The sequence below is a fragment of the Eleutherodactylus coqui genome, chromosome 1 (genome assembly GCF_035609145.1).
Source record: "Eleutherodactylus coqui strain aEleCoq1 chromosome 1, aEleCoq1.hap1, whole genome shotgun sequence".
Taxonomy (NCBI): domain Eukaryota; kingdom Metazoa; phylum Chordata; class Amphibia; order Anura; family Eleutherodactylidae; genus Eleutherodactylus; species Eleutherodactylus coqui.
The window spans coordinates 318,934,652-318,950,053 of NC_089837.1; the positions used below are offsets into that span (position 1 = coordinate 318,934,652).

The following is a 15,402-nucleotide window of genomic DNA, read 5'->3' on the forward strand; positions in this document are numbered from 1 at the left end:
CCTAGTCTCACGATATCCAGGTGTAGCAGTGAGTTCTTGTCAATTCTAACATATATTTTGGCCCCAGTTAAGTACTCTGCAAACTTCTCTTTCATGGCCCAAACCAGCGCAGGCAATTCTAATTTAAAGGAGGTGTACTTGTTGGGGTCGTGTTCTGAGTCCTTTAAGGACCAGCTTGAATATGCAAATATTCTTTCATGTCCATCTTGCATCTGTGCTAGCATAACACCCAGCCTACATGGACTGCTGTCCATATAGAATAGGAAAGATTAGTCAAAATAGGCATGTGATAGAATGGGGGCTGTGGTTAAAGCTTGTTTCAAGGTTCAGAAGGCCTCTTCTTGGGCCCTGCCCCATGAGATGTATTGTTTGGGCCAACAGCCATCCATCTTAACAGCTCATTCATTTGTAATATCCGGCTACACCGAGGAAGGCTCTCAACTCAGGCAGAGTCTTTAGGCATTGCTGTACGGCAACCACCTTGTCCTTGGACGACAGAACCCCGTCTTTGAAAATAGTGTGGTCTAAGTACTCAATCTGATGTGGAAACAAGTGACACTTTTTCTGTTTAAGCTTTAAAAGTGTAGCTTCAACATTGAGATCCCCAAGGCACTTCTCCATCAATTGCTGGAATGTACTGGGAGCGTTACTTAATTTGAATGGCATGCAGTTGAACTCATATAGCCCCATAGGTAAGATGAATGTTGTCTTACTCTGTGACGGACACCAGCTAGTTTCCCTCTAGTAAGGTCGAATGTTGAGAAGTACTTGACTTTCCCTAGAGCAGAGAGGGACTCCTCAATTTGTGGCATTGAGTAGGAATGTTGGATGGTACAGGCGTTTAGTTTACAATAATCCACACAAAATTGGATACTTCAATCATTTTTCTTCACAAGTACCACTGGGGCTGCCCAAGAGCTACTCTGAATAACTCTGGAGTTTAGCATCTGGGTCAGCAAGTTCTTTACCTCCTGGTATGGTTTTGGAGGGATCTGCCAGTACCGTTCTTAGATGGAGGCTGTATCCTATCAGTATTTCATACTGAATTCCATCAGTGAACCCAAAATCTTCATCATGCCAGGCAAATGTGTCAGAGTTTTTTTCTCTTCTGTGGACACAGCCAAGGTCCATGCTTTACTCTCTACTGGGGCCAGAGACAACTTCTGTCATTCCATCACTTTACCTTGATACACGTAAACTTTGGCAATTTCTACTCTAGGTTCTATAGTAACATTTTCAGACCCTAAATTAAAACATCAGACAGGGACTCCATTTTGAACTAAAGCTAACATCTGGGCCACTGGGGCATCTTTGCCCAATTACTAAGTTCCACAGGCTCCGTGATTACTTCAACTCCTTTAATCACTGATGCATCCTGACTGGTAAGGTCAGGACAGTGTTATGTCAGGGAGGTGGGGTAAGGCTCTAACACTGCCCAATGCTTGGGTATGCTCTTCTGTAGCCCACATGCTTGTATCAGTCGCTTGAAGGATTTCTATGTCGGCCAATGGGAAGATACTTGTTTCCAGTATCCAGGCCCTTGTTTGGCAAACATAATCTGGTCTAGTTCCAGAAGTGTATTCATGTTCAGGATCATAAGAACATCATCTCTGAAAGGTTTGCACAAGATAATGACTACTTTCTTACCAATGTCTTGACCACATATTTGCACATTCATCTATGTGAATCCTGATATTGGAACTGGCTTATAGAAGGCTTCTGGTCATTACTTGCAAACCTATATCAGACAGTCAACTTGCTTTACTTAAAATCCTGCCTGAATCATTGGACAACTAGCAACTAAGTGTTCGAAGCATTGGTTCATCCAGTTGTCATGCAACCCTACTCCTGCAGACCTTTGCAAAGTGGCCTCTCTCATCACATCACCAAAACTGGAATTTCTGACCCTCGCAGAATTTCCCTTTACTCCTGGATGGAGGATGATTTTAACTCCTGCCCCTGGGTGTTGATCTAAACAGATACTAGGTCCCTCATATCGGGGCCTCTCCATCAGGGGTGGCCCCATTCAAGCTTTCACCTGGGTCAACTATTCTTTAATTGAGCTCAATGCCTTCTGGGGTTCTCGAACCATTTACTCCAAAGTTTCCTCTTTTCCAGTCATGCTGTGGCCTTCAGCGAACTGGGATCTCACAGCGTATGGCCCGTAACTTTCATCTTTGCTTCTAGCAACAGCTTTTGTTAGCAGTTGGTGGAAAGTTAGTGAAGGTTGACCCCAACTCTCTCTCATAATACCTGGCCTAGTGAGCCACTACATAAGTATGCCAAATTCACCAATGTTGATGGGAATGGCTGACTGTCCAATGAACATTGCAGATATTGTGTTGGGCATTTTGAAGATCAACATGCCTAATCCTTTTTTTTAGTATAGAATAAGCCCCTGTAATATAGAGCCATATGGACTCTATGTTCAGACTATATACTTTCTATTTACATAGTTTTGCAGTGTGCAAGAAGCCTTAGGGCTCATGTCCACGGGCAAAATGTGATTTAAAATCCGCAGCGGATCTCCCGCGCGCGGATCCGCACCCCATAGGGATGCATTGACCACCCGCGGGTAGATAAATACCCGCGGATCGTCAATAAAAGGCATTTAAAAAAAAATGGAGCATGAAAAAATCTGGACCATGCTCCATTTTCATGCGGGTCTCCCGCGGGGACGGCTCCCGCGGGCTTCTATTGAAGCCTATGGAAGCCGTCCGGATCCGCGGGAGACCTAAAATAGGAATTAAAAGCATTTACTCACCCGCAGCGGACCGCGAAGCTCTGCTCTTTCTCACGGCCGCATCTCCCTTGCTTCGGCTCGGCGGATGTGCCCGGCGCATGCGCGCGGCACGGTGACGACGTGCCGGCGACGTGCCGCCGGCGTCAGGAATTCATCCGCCGGCCGAAAATGAAGATCCGGCCGTGAGGAACAGCTGACCTTCGCCGCCCGCTACGGAAAGGTAAATGCTTTTAAATTTCTATTTTCAGCGCTCATGTCCGCGGGGCAGGAGGGACCCGCTGCAGATTCTACATGTAGAATCTGCAGCGGATCTGATTTTCCAGGGTGTATTCACATGAGCGTGTGCTAACACAGGTGTGCACAAACCGTGCATCCACGTACGTGCAAAAACACGCGTGAATGCAGGTCCGTGCCCATTGCCTTTCACATCCAAGGACTCCCCTGCAAAGAACTACACTACACTGCCGGGGACCAAGCAGAGAACTTGTGCCTGTGCCCCGGCAGCGGTGGACAGGTGAGTATATGTTTTTTTACTTTTAACACGCTTTCCCGAAAAACACTGCAGGGGTTGCTGGCAGCCCAATGCTTTCACTGGGCACAGACCTGCATTTATGCATGTTTTTGCACGTACGTGGACGCGCAGTTTGTGCGCACCCATGTACGCACATGCACATGTGAATGCACCCTTCAGGCACTGCTTGGCATCACTACATGTTTATATAGGTATTAGTACTACTCATGAGTAATATTATTAGTGGCACTTGGGACAAAAGTAAGGACCATATAACTGGCACTTGACATGTATTCATAACACGTAATGTTAGTCAGTGCATGTACAGTAGTATTGTTAGTTACAATTATTTCGTATTGCTTGGTTGGGTTTATGTGTTCCTATTTTCAGTCAATTATAACTTGTTCACATATTTATTTCACTCCTCTCAGTGTTAGGTCTTTTAGAAAAAAGAGGAAAAGTTATCTTATGTTGTCCTTGGAGACATAGTACACGCTGGCATACGTGAAGGACTACTGGAGAAAGCAGTGGAAAGAGAGATAAAAGAAAACAGAGAGCCAGATGAACAGATTGAAAGATAGTGGGATGAGGAGGGGGATGAGAGTTTGGAAGAAGAGGGGAGGAAAATAAGTTTGAGAAAGGAGGAGGAGACAGGAGGGGAAGGAAAGACTGAGTTTCAGAGTGAAGTTTCAGCACAGAGGGGAAATATCGCTCAGCTTCAAACTTTTTTTTGCAACATGGATACAAAATCCTGTATCTGAGGAAGGTCAGCCCCAAAGACGGTGAGTCTGAATGATGTGTGGCCTCTGTGCTACTGTACGGTGAGGGCAGCGTCCACACTTGCACTTGGCATCATCTCTTGAACTGGTTGTGAATGTTAAACCTCAGGACATCAGACACAAGGCAGCATCAGGGAAAGCCCTTATTTGATAGTGACTCTGATATTGGAGAAGCATTTACAGAACATGAATTTGGACATTTCCAGTATAACTATGATGTATATAGTTATACTGGAAACATACATGACAGATATATAACGTATGTATATAAAATGTCATGGTTATTTTCAAACTCATGCACAATTCAAACTACTTGAGCTGATTATAGTGCCATATACTCCACTGATAACTTTACTACTGCAGTGTTTGCTACAGTTTACTAATAGTTACCATTCTTCCATGCATCTACTTATAATAAATTGTTTATAGAAACTCATACATAATGCAATGCATCTACTGATTACTAGTGGTTACATTGCTACATGTTTTATAATGCAAATATATAGTCTATTGGTTATTGCTGAATAAGAATTTGGTCAGACATACAGCATTTTATTTTCTTCAATGAACAAAAGCTTATTCGTAAAGCAGAGCCCTGTAAAATAGCCTTTTCATGTGCCTCTTTCTGGAGATCCTCCTATGGAAACAGTTTCTGGTAAAATAATTACATCAGACCTGCCAACGCAATGAAATTTAGAAAACCTTAAAACTTCTGCAATTTATTGGATCTCTGTAAGTAAAGGGAGGGAGTAGGCTCACGATATTTGATATTCCTCAGTTGCAGAACGCATTGTCCCTTACTGGACTTTTCTACTCTTCTGCTAATTTCTCACTCTTATATAAACTTATAAGAATGCCTTGCAAATAAAAATGATATGATATGAGATGCTATAAATTATCTGGCTTCAAAGGAAGCAATTTCTGGATATAATATAATGCCTATAACTTTTGGATGGATGGATGGATGGATGGCTGGATAGATAGATAGATAGATAGATAGATAGATAGATAGATAGATAGATAGACAAACATGAGATAGATAGATATGAGATGGATAGTATATGAGATAGATAGATAAATAGATATGAGATAGATAGATATGCGATAGATAGATAGATAAATAGATAGATATGAGATAGATAGATAGATAGATAGATATGAGATAGATAGATAGATAGATAGATAGATAGATAGAAAGATAGATAGATAGATAGATAGATAGATATGAGATAGATAGATAGATAGAAAGATAGATAGATATGAGATAGATAGATGTGAGATAGATAGATAGATATGCGATAGATAGATAGATAGATAGATAGATATGAGATAGATAGATAGATAGATAGATAGATATGAGATAGATAGATATGTGATATATATTCAGATAATACCATGTAGACAAGGGGATGACAAAAAACCTATATTAGAGAAATTAAACCTAAACTATATAGTATTTGCGTTTGCTGTGTGGTTGAATACAAGCTATGTTTCCTGTGATTAGTCACTGCAGGCTGAGAAGAGGCTAAGATAGAGGCTTGGGATAGTTAAAGATAGTGTTCTACAAGGGGATTACTGACAGGAAGTTTATAAAAATGTCTACCATTATGACTCCTACTTTACTAGCTCTCCAGAAAGGTATAAGACGCATACTGTATTTAGAATCATTTCCTTTTCTAGTTTATAGTTTGTATGCTCGTTAAGATTGTGGCATGTCTTACCATGTAGGTGAACTCACTCCTGTTAAATACTAATAACTTAGTAAACCCTTTAGCATTGCTGTTCCATTAAGTGATCTATTACTATATTATGGCTTTCCTATGTTTTATGAGTAGAGGTCATACGCCCAGGGCCTGGTAGTGTGTACCTAGGAATCCTAACAAGCATTTACCTGCATGTCCCTGTTAATTCTGTGGGAGAGATCTGTCAGGACAGGCTGATCACCTTAGTGACATAAAACGTGCCCTGCTAACCATTTCACCGTCTGCCTGTATTTAGATTCATATATAGTTCATATATTTAAATCTCAGCCAACCTATGGCAGTGACTACAGATGGAAACTATACAAGGAATTCTGATCCAATTTATTTCCTGCACATTCCTTTTTACAGCCTCAGGCCTAGTTGAGCACATACTGGAATTAGTCTCTCCCAGGTGTAGTATAAAGTAATTCATGAGTCTTCTAGTCTGCTCCTGTGCAGAATATCTGTAAGGTTCTTCCAGCTGAAGAATTCTACAACTTCCATTGTGTGCAGGGATAGGTATCTACTAATAAAGACCCACTTGCATATATCAATTATTATGAGTCATATTATGAGCCATTGTAGCAATAACAGATAAAGTGATAAATAGTCATTTTTATTGTTGATGAAAACTGGAAAATCACACTAAGGCCGGCTGCACAGGTCAGATTCTGCATGTGGAATCCCGCAGCGGAATCTGACCCTGTACTCAGCCAGCATCCACGCGTACCTGCTTTTTCTTTGGCCGGCTGTACTGCGGATGGTCTGCAAGGAGAGCCGTCGGACATGCGCAGTGCAATTTATTTTTTTTAAATCCCGGCTTTTCCCGTGTCATCTCTAGTCTTTATAATACTGTATTGGTGCTACAACCAGGTTACAGTTAGAGTATGTTCACACTGCAAAGTTCTGCCTCAAAAACCACATCAAAATTCGTGACTATTTGCCGCAGGTTTTGGCATGGATCTGTAGGCACAATGTGCCCTGTCAATGGGCAAAAATCCACATGCACAATTCCAACACGGAAAATAAGATCCGCACCAAAACCCATGGCAAAAAGATGTGAATTCTGCCCTGTCAATATACCTTTACTCTTAAGGGCGAGCACCCACTGGCGTTTTTTTACCTGTTTTTCCTGCACAGGCATAGAGATAACATGTGTTCCTGTCCACTGGCGTTTTTTTTGCGTTGCGTTTGCGTTTTTAACATAGGAACTGTCAGTTGCATATGTGTCCTTATTTTTCTCCTAATGCACCCATGAAAGTCAATGGAAATTAATGGAAAAGCCGTGAAAACACTGCGAAAAACGCGCGGAAAAATCGCGGGAAACGCGGCGAAAACGATGATTTTGGTGTGGACCTGCAACAGATTTCACATTTTCAACTGAATACAAACTGAGCAGATGAAATCTGCTACAGATCTGCACCAAAATCGGCAACAAAATCCAAAGCAAAACAGCTACGGCTGCAGTCACGCTATGTTCGGGTGCCCATCCAGGCCTCCTGTCCTAGGGTTCCATATAACATGTTGAAGACAAGATTCAGACGGAAAGCTGAATGGCCTCATAGGCTGACACTTGTGAAATGGAGAGCAAAGCTGCAAGCTTTCATCTTTGTTTCAGCAGACTTCCATTCATTTCCAGCATTTTGGCCAGATAGAGCACCCTATGCAGCCGTTCTGCTTTCGGGCACCTAACCGAGGTGTGACTGTAACCTGAGCAATGAGGTCATATGTCTGACAGCAAAGTCAGGAAAAACTACTGTCTGTTTCCAAGGAAACCATTAGAATTTTTGTTTAAAAATCTATACAAATGACACAGATGTTATGAAAGTAATGTTAAAATGTATTATGTTTTATGTAGAGTTAGGCAGCCTGCAGACGGGCAAGTCGGATCCGGCGTCGAGGATTCACGCCGCGGGACCCGACCCAAGCGCCTGCAGGGACCAGCGCGTACTCACCCGCGCTCGCCGGCTCCGGCTGTTTGATGTGCCGGCTTGCGAGCCCCGCACAGAAATAGAGCATGCCGCGGTCTGTTTGCCGCGCGATATTTCGCGTGACCAAATCACGGCCGTGTGCATAGGATTGCGTTTGTTAACGCAATCCTATGCAGGTTTCCAGCGGTGGAAATTCCGCGGGAAATCCCGCCGCGGAATTTCCGCTCGTGTGCAGGAGGTCTTAATGCATTAAATATTGCTAAAAGCAGAATTACTCTCACATTGTGTATGGTAAAGAGCCTTTCCAACTACCATAAAGTTATAATGGGTATTCCCATCTTTGACAAGTATTGCATATCCACAACAGGCTACACTGTTTTCATAACTCCCATTCATTTCTATTATAGTTACAGAAACAGCGTAGGATGGCAAGCTTGGTTGTTCCGATAATCCTGGCCAACTCTGTATTTAATTGCACCCTGTATGCCACAGTCAGAGGCTGCCCTCCACAGGCAGGAGAAGGCTGTAGGCCTCAGGTACCTGCATAGGCGCATCTATCAGACATTTATAGTATATCCTGTGCATGCCTAAGATGTGGAAACCCTTCTTCAAATATAACCCTCTTGCACTGTTTCATGTGATGGCATTGCTCTTCTGCTCTAGTCTTTGCTTAGTTATATCTATTTTTTTTTTTAATTCATTGATAATCTGAAAATTAGTATAGTTACCTTAACAGCTCAATTAGGTTTTGTCATTCATTTCTGCCTAATTATGCCGAGCTACATCTATTTCCCTTGTATATAGGTCTATACTTCCTACCTATACTACCTTGACTCTTGGCTCCAGATATCCTGATTTGACTGGCATGAAGTAACCAGCTTTGTAAAAGAACATCTTTGCAATATTCAGATGTTGTGAGTAACATAAAACTTTTTCCTGGTCATTTCACACCAGTCATCTTGGAATACCTCAAGCCAAGAACCAAGAAGAAGACATCTGTAGTTAGCCAAGGCTGTCACACCTCTAAACATTAAGGACCCCTGATAAGCTGGTATGGATAAGGTGACAACCTCTGTAATGTTATCCAATAAACATGGGAATTTTTTTAAGGGTTGTACCTAGAGCAATATGGAGATCGTAGCTCTGGGACTAGCTTTAATCTGGAGAACAGGACTATTATGGTGGGCACACTAATGAATGAAATGAATGAGAGTTGCTGAGACTTGATAGGCCATAAAACCTTGAGGTGGGAAGAACCCTACAACAACTTAACAGAAAAGTCAAACAAAAAATTGCTGGCGGGTAGAAACATTTTAAAATCATCAGAGTTAGTTATTGAAATACAGAATAAAGTATAGGAAAAGGATCTTTTACATTGTCATTTTATGAAAGAGATAGAGGACAAGAAAGATCAGGTTCTGACACAGTAACAGGGCCCCCACACATTAGGACTAGTGAGGTCCAACAGAAGACAACCAAATCTAAAGTTAGTTTTGGAGCAAATTAGTGACGTTTACTTAAAGTATAAAGTGAAACTCACAGCATGTTCAGTGTTCATGATACAACAGAAATTTGACCTATACAATGCTAGCCACAAAATGTGTCCATGCTGCCTTGAATTGGGATGAACCAACTGTCAATCACCTACCACAGATAAGTGTGACACTATGTTAAGGTTATGTTAGCACTAACATCGCATTCTGATAGACAAACAATACTGAAATGCAGCTAAAGACAAACTGCATTCTGGGAATATCACTTCTTAATGCTTACAAAAATTAATTCCTTTGTTCAATGAAAATCTCCATGACTGCCTGTGAGCATATGGCCACATAACATCATCATCAAATTATTGATTAATAGATCTGTTAATGTTACCAGCCCAAGTGACTGAGTGATGTGCCATCGGTATGAGGTACATCTGGGAAATAGGTGAGCATTTTTAATAATAATATATGAGTAAGTGCCTTAATTCCAGTTTACATAGTAAGATAGTATGTAAGGCCGAAAAAACACGTATGTCTATCCAGTTCTGCTCAATCTCTGATTTTGTACCCGCTCAAGCTCTGATATGTCTTTCTTGAGTACCGGTGCCCAAAACTGTCCACAATATTCCATGTGTGGTCTGACCAGTGACTTGTAAAGAGGAAGAACAATGTTCTCATCATGTGCCCCTAGACCTCTTTTGAGGCATCCCATGATCCTATTTGCCTTGGCAGCAGCTGCCTGCCACTGGTTGCTCCAGTTAATCCTACAATTAACTAAAACCCCCAAGTCCTTTTCCATGTCAGTTTTGCCCAGTGGTTTCCCATTTAGTGTGTAATGGTGACATGTATTTCCTCTGCCCATGTGCATAACCTTACATTGAGAAAACACATTAACTAGTTATACCCATTTACCATTTATACCCTATTACGCTGTTCAAAGTTAATTGAGGGGGTTCTCTTCCTAAGATTCTCAACTATTGGACAGAGTGAAGAGATTACAAAGAGCATGTCTTGCTCTGGAGGGCTTGTCCTGTCCATGATTTCAGTGGCCACTGTGTAATGCTTAATTTATCTTATGGTGTTGCTGGTATGAATTTAAAAAGTTAGGATCCCTTTACCCTGATTGATTATTGTTCAGATTCTCGCTGGATCGCAGAAATCTAACGATAATCGTTTAACCTAAATGCCTGTGTGATTTGAACAAAGAATGATAATTTGTTCGTTGTTCAGATCATGCAGGCATAAAATTTAAATGACAATCTGCCAGTGTAAACAGGCAGTCATTCATCTATGAATGACTGCCTGTTTACTGTGAATGGAGGTGGGCGATTGGAGTGATCTCAGGCTCACTCCTCCTCCATTCACTGATCATTGATCGCTCCTGTGTAAATGCACAGGAGCTTTTATTACTGGGAGGGCAGTGGGGTGCGTCTGCGCCCGACAGTTGTCCAGTGTGAAGGGGCCCTAACTGCCAGGTTTCCCCAGACGTAACTGTGAGAGGGTCCCAGCAGCCGACACTTTGTAATCAGCTCAATAAAAACTTACTTCTCACCATATATAGGAATGAAGCTGTACAGCAAAATCAAACTGTATGCTGCCATAAACAGCCAGGAAGCAAACACATAACTCATTGTAGTCAAGTCAGTCAGACTTACCTTGATCAGAAACAACACAATTTCCGAGTGTATGGCTGGCTTTACTTTCAACTTTAATTTCAAAATCCCAATAATAATCATTTGAAGATCTGTGAACATGTGAAATGTAATGTTGTAACTTTCTGTTCCCATTTTAGATCTGGTAGGGCTAACCAAAAGAAATGACCGCAAACATGTGGTTTTTCTGGACATCTGCAATTTACTTGACCAGCTGCATTTTGTACAGCAATGGAGGAATCCTACCTCAAACAGGTAATGTACCACTACTGCCTAGTAGACCTGATCTGTTTTAGTATGTATAGGGGTTGTATAGGGTTAAAAAAGCATAGTAGCTTTCATGACGCATTTCGCCACAAGCTGTGTTGTATTGTAACTCCTTCCCATTGACTTTAAAGGAACTGAAGTGTAATAGACAAGTGTGGTGCTGTTTCTTAAAGAAAACATTCATGATTTTCTCCATTTATATGATAGAACTTGCATCTCTGGGTTACGTTCTTTGATGTACAGCTTTTATACAAATATAAGGCAAATGTTAATGGTAATTATAATTAACAGTTAATAACTAAAAAAACATAGGTATAACTTACATACAATCTCATAATGCCTCTCTATGCAGCTCTGTACCAGGATACGCAGACACAATGCAAATTTGTCTGTCCCAGTTGCTATGGGCTGCACAGAATGACCTTGTAAGCCGGCTGTAGCAGGTATTTAAAATGTAACAATGTGTTGCCAGTGAATCCTACTGAAGTATATTTGCTCTAATTCTCCTCCAAGCATGAGCTTTCTGAACAATTAGGGGAAAAAAGGAGATAGTTGGAAAAAAGCTTTCTATATGGTATCATCATTTAAGTTTCGGCTACATGGTAAGATCTATCAACTATAGCACATCTGCGGGTGGACAGCACTGAGGGTGCCACAGGAGAAGCATTCGATACAGCGACATCAATGGCACAGTCTCTTTGTGAAAGGGAGTCTATCAGCTTGAACACAATGCCAAACTGAAGACATCATGTTATAGAGCAGGAGGAGCTGAGCAGATTGATATATAGTTTTATAGGGAAATATTCAGTATAACTTGTATTTTATCCATTTATACCTCTACACATTGTTAACTAAACAGTCCCATGGGCGGTCCTATCAGTGATTGGCAGCTACCCCTGTATGTATAATCATACACAGCTGCCAATCACTGATAAGACCGCCCATGGGACTATTTAGCTAAGAATGTGTAGAGGTTCAAATGAATAATGCTGAATCTTTCCCTATAAAACTCCTCCTGCTCTATAACATGATGCCTGCAGTTTGGCAGTGGGTTTCAGCTGACAGATTCTCTTCAACATGGTAACATGGTTTGCAAGGCTAAAAAGACAGAAGTCCATCCAGTTCAGCCTATTATCCTACAATATTGATCCAGAATAAAACAAAAACCCTATGATGCTGAGCCAATTTTCCTCATTTTAGGAAAAAAATGCTTCCTGATTCCAAATTTGGCAATCAGAATAAGTTCCTGGATCAATAACCGATCTCCAGTAATCTGGTGACAATAGCTTGTAATGGTATGATATTCAAGAAAGGCATCCAGGCATCTCTTGAACTCTTTTTAGTGAGTTCGCCATCACCACGTCTTCGGACAGAGTTCCATAGTCTCACTGCTCTTACATTAAAGAACTCCCTTCTATGTTGGCGTAGAAACTTTCTTTCCTCTAGATATAGGGGATAGGCCTCTTCATAGGTATAGTCCTGGGTATATATAGATCATGGGAGGACTCTCTGACCACTGATTTACATGTATTTATGTATATGTGTTAGGTCACCATTCAATTCAAGATTAATAACCCAAATTCTCTGGGTATTGTAGTCTGTTACAACTTTGGTTGCCTACCTTTTAAACCCCTCAACCTCCAATATATGTTTCCGGAGCAGTTCTTTAGTTTGCACCATCATGCCACAGCCACAATGTATGATTCCTATTTACAGATATACAGATATATATGATATGAGAATATTTGGAGTCTTTTGTCTCCTCTACACAGCCTGTGCTTTCCTTCTTTAACTTTGAAATAATCTTCTGATTGTATTAAAATGTTTTATTTATAAGATATTTCATTATGCCACTGTTAGCATAATATGGTATACATTTTCATACAGTACCATTGTTATTCTGACTTCTGCACAAGTGTACTTTCTCATTAATAAACTTTTATTGCATAATAAAGGAAAAGACAAAGTATGATGTTGCTATATGACTGCGGTTCCCAACCTTTTGTACCTTGTGAGCCACAGTCAACTTTGAGTGATGATCGGGAACTGCATTCAATTCAAATATGGAGGAAAGAGATTTTTTAGTCTTGGGCTAAACAGCGACTTTGGACATGATACATCTCACAAGACAAAAGATCGCACCATGGCACTCTAACATCACATTCTAAGTGAATGCGGTCACATTGCAACTAGGCAATTGCCGCAACTGCGACTCTACCATCACAAGAAATCCAAACCTAATAGATTTCTTACAATTTTCATGCCGTAGTTTCTATGTGACCACATTCACTTCCATTAGGATTTGATGTAGTTGGGCCATGGTGTGATCTTCAGCTGTGCGACATGTTTTGATTCAAAAGTCTCCATGTAAACCTAGCTTAACCCTTTCCAATCTAATTTCCCTGTCACCTGCACTAGATTAAAATCCCAGAGGTGGGAGAAAAAATGTAAAAAAGACATAACTCACAGACAAAAAAGCCAAATATGCATCACATGATACATTGCAGGACAGGCTCAATCACCATGTTCCCTGATAGCATGCAGAGAGACAGATTGCAATTTTAATCTTTTTAATAGTGAGATAGAGTAGGTACTGGCGGATGCACGGTGGCCTTGTCACGGCCCGTCAGCTTACGTGTTTTGGCCAAAATGCTAACTAACACCTGCAGTTAGCAGTATTTTTTTGCATGCGGTCTGCTATAGATGCTGAAGCAGCATGGGTGTCATGCCAGTGAAGTGCACTGTGGTGATACAGGGCAATCCACTGCTTTCCCAATGTCAGTTGTAGTCCTGTATAGTGTGGTGTATGTATCTAAAGCTGACTTCTTTGGTATCAGTTCACATGTGCAGACTATGTTGTCTGCAGTCACCGCTCTCCCCATTTGGTTTGAGGTGTGTGGCTGCATTTTAGTCTGCACTGAATAATTGCTCCCTCATATCACAATCTGTCTGTCTGCATGCTATCAGGGAACATGGTGATTTAGCCTGTCCTGCAACGAATCAGGGAATGCATATTTGGCCTTTTTTTCTGTGAGTTATGTAGTCCGACATTGGAGCACTCTTTTGTATGTAGAGGAGAGAAATCCAAAATCACAGATCTCCTCTGCATGCTGTAATATACGTATAAAGAAGAGAACTGAGATGTCGGACTCCTCTCCTCTGCATGCTGCAATATATACTTATACAGAAGAGAACTCCAACATCGCAGCGCTCTTCTGCATAGTGTTAAAAATAAATATTGGACCTTGTCTGACAGTGGAACTATGCAGGGAAATCTGAGGTCCGACACTGGATTTGAAAGTGTTCAATGTGGAGAAACAAGAAAATGTAAAAGTGCAAACATACTCTTATAAATATTTGTATGGTGGTTAGGATATGCATGTGATAGTGTCAATTGCCAGTACATATGGTCATAACTCAGGACTCCAATGGAAAGCCACACAGACAGGTAGTTAGGCACATCTGGCTCCCGAGACACTGGTTCAGGATCACTGCTCTATGACAGTGTTGCTTCCACTGTTGCGATCCAACTCTGGCCTTTATCAAGGTCTCTCAACAGTCTAAAAAGTCATATATATATATATATATATATATAAAACAAATATAACAGAGCTCTTACGGTGGATCTGTCACCATACTATACTGCCCTATATAAGGGCGGCATATTCTAGGGACATGTCTGCTGCACTGTTAGCTCAAATGGCACAAAAAACAGTTGTTTTGCTAATAGAGCCATAATGCTGTATTCATGAGGGAAGTGTTTCCTCTGCCTCTTCCTAAGTATTTGTCATGTATTTGCACATATACACTGATGGCCACTGATTAGGGAGACAAGATGTTTTATGCTTTGTTAGGCACAATATCATTACACGGGGCAGCATAGTATAACTGTACACACATATGTCCCTTTATATTCTATTCCAAGTAATGAGCTTCATGTATGAAGCTTGATAATGTGTTAAAAAACACAGCAAATCATCTTCTAGACGTCTATATTATTCACATATCTGCTATTGTGCTTCACATTTGTAACATCAAGCGCTGTTCCACAATTTGTAGTAGAAAAAAATGATGGGCATATTACGGTATAGGTCAATGGGAAAATAGCCATAACAGATCATTACATAAGTGTCATCCCCACCATGGATCTTGTAAAACAAAAGCAATGGCAACATTTTAAACCAAGACAAATCGCTTTGACATGAGTGTTTATTTCTGAATTTGTCCATGTGCCCTTATTTGCTGGGTTCCCATGGGTCAGTTTCACCACGGAAATCTCACAGTTTTACC

The 15,402-nt window shown here is 41.1% G+C and overlaps 1 protein-coding gene across 1 annotated transcript in view; it reads left to right on the forward strand.

Moving 5' to 3' along the window:
* The first annotated feature begins 3,899 nt into the window (after positions 1-3,899).
* The window catches only part of COL16A1 (collagen type XVI alpha 1 chain), a 152,964-nt gene continuing 141,461 nt past the window's right edge, over positions 3,900-15,402 (forward strand). Inside the window, exons 1-2 of the mRNA XM_066586861.1 lie at positions 3,900-4,036; positions 10,986-11,100. Of these exons, the coding sequence (XP_066442958.1) occupies positions 11,010-11,100 (91 nt within the window). The 5' untranslated portion in view covers positions 3,900-4,036; positions 10,986-11,009. The remainder of the gene's footprint in view (positions 4,037-10,985; positions 11,101-15,402) is intronic.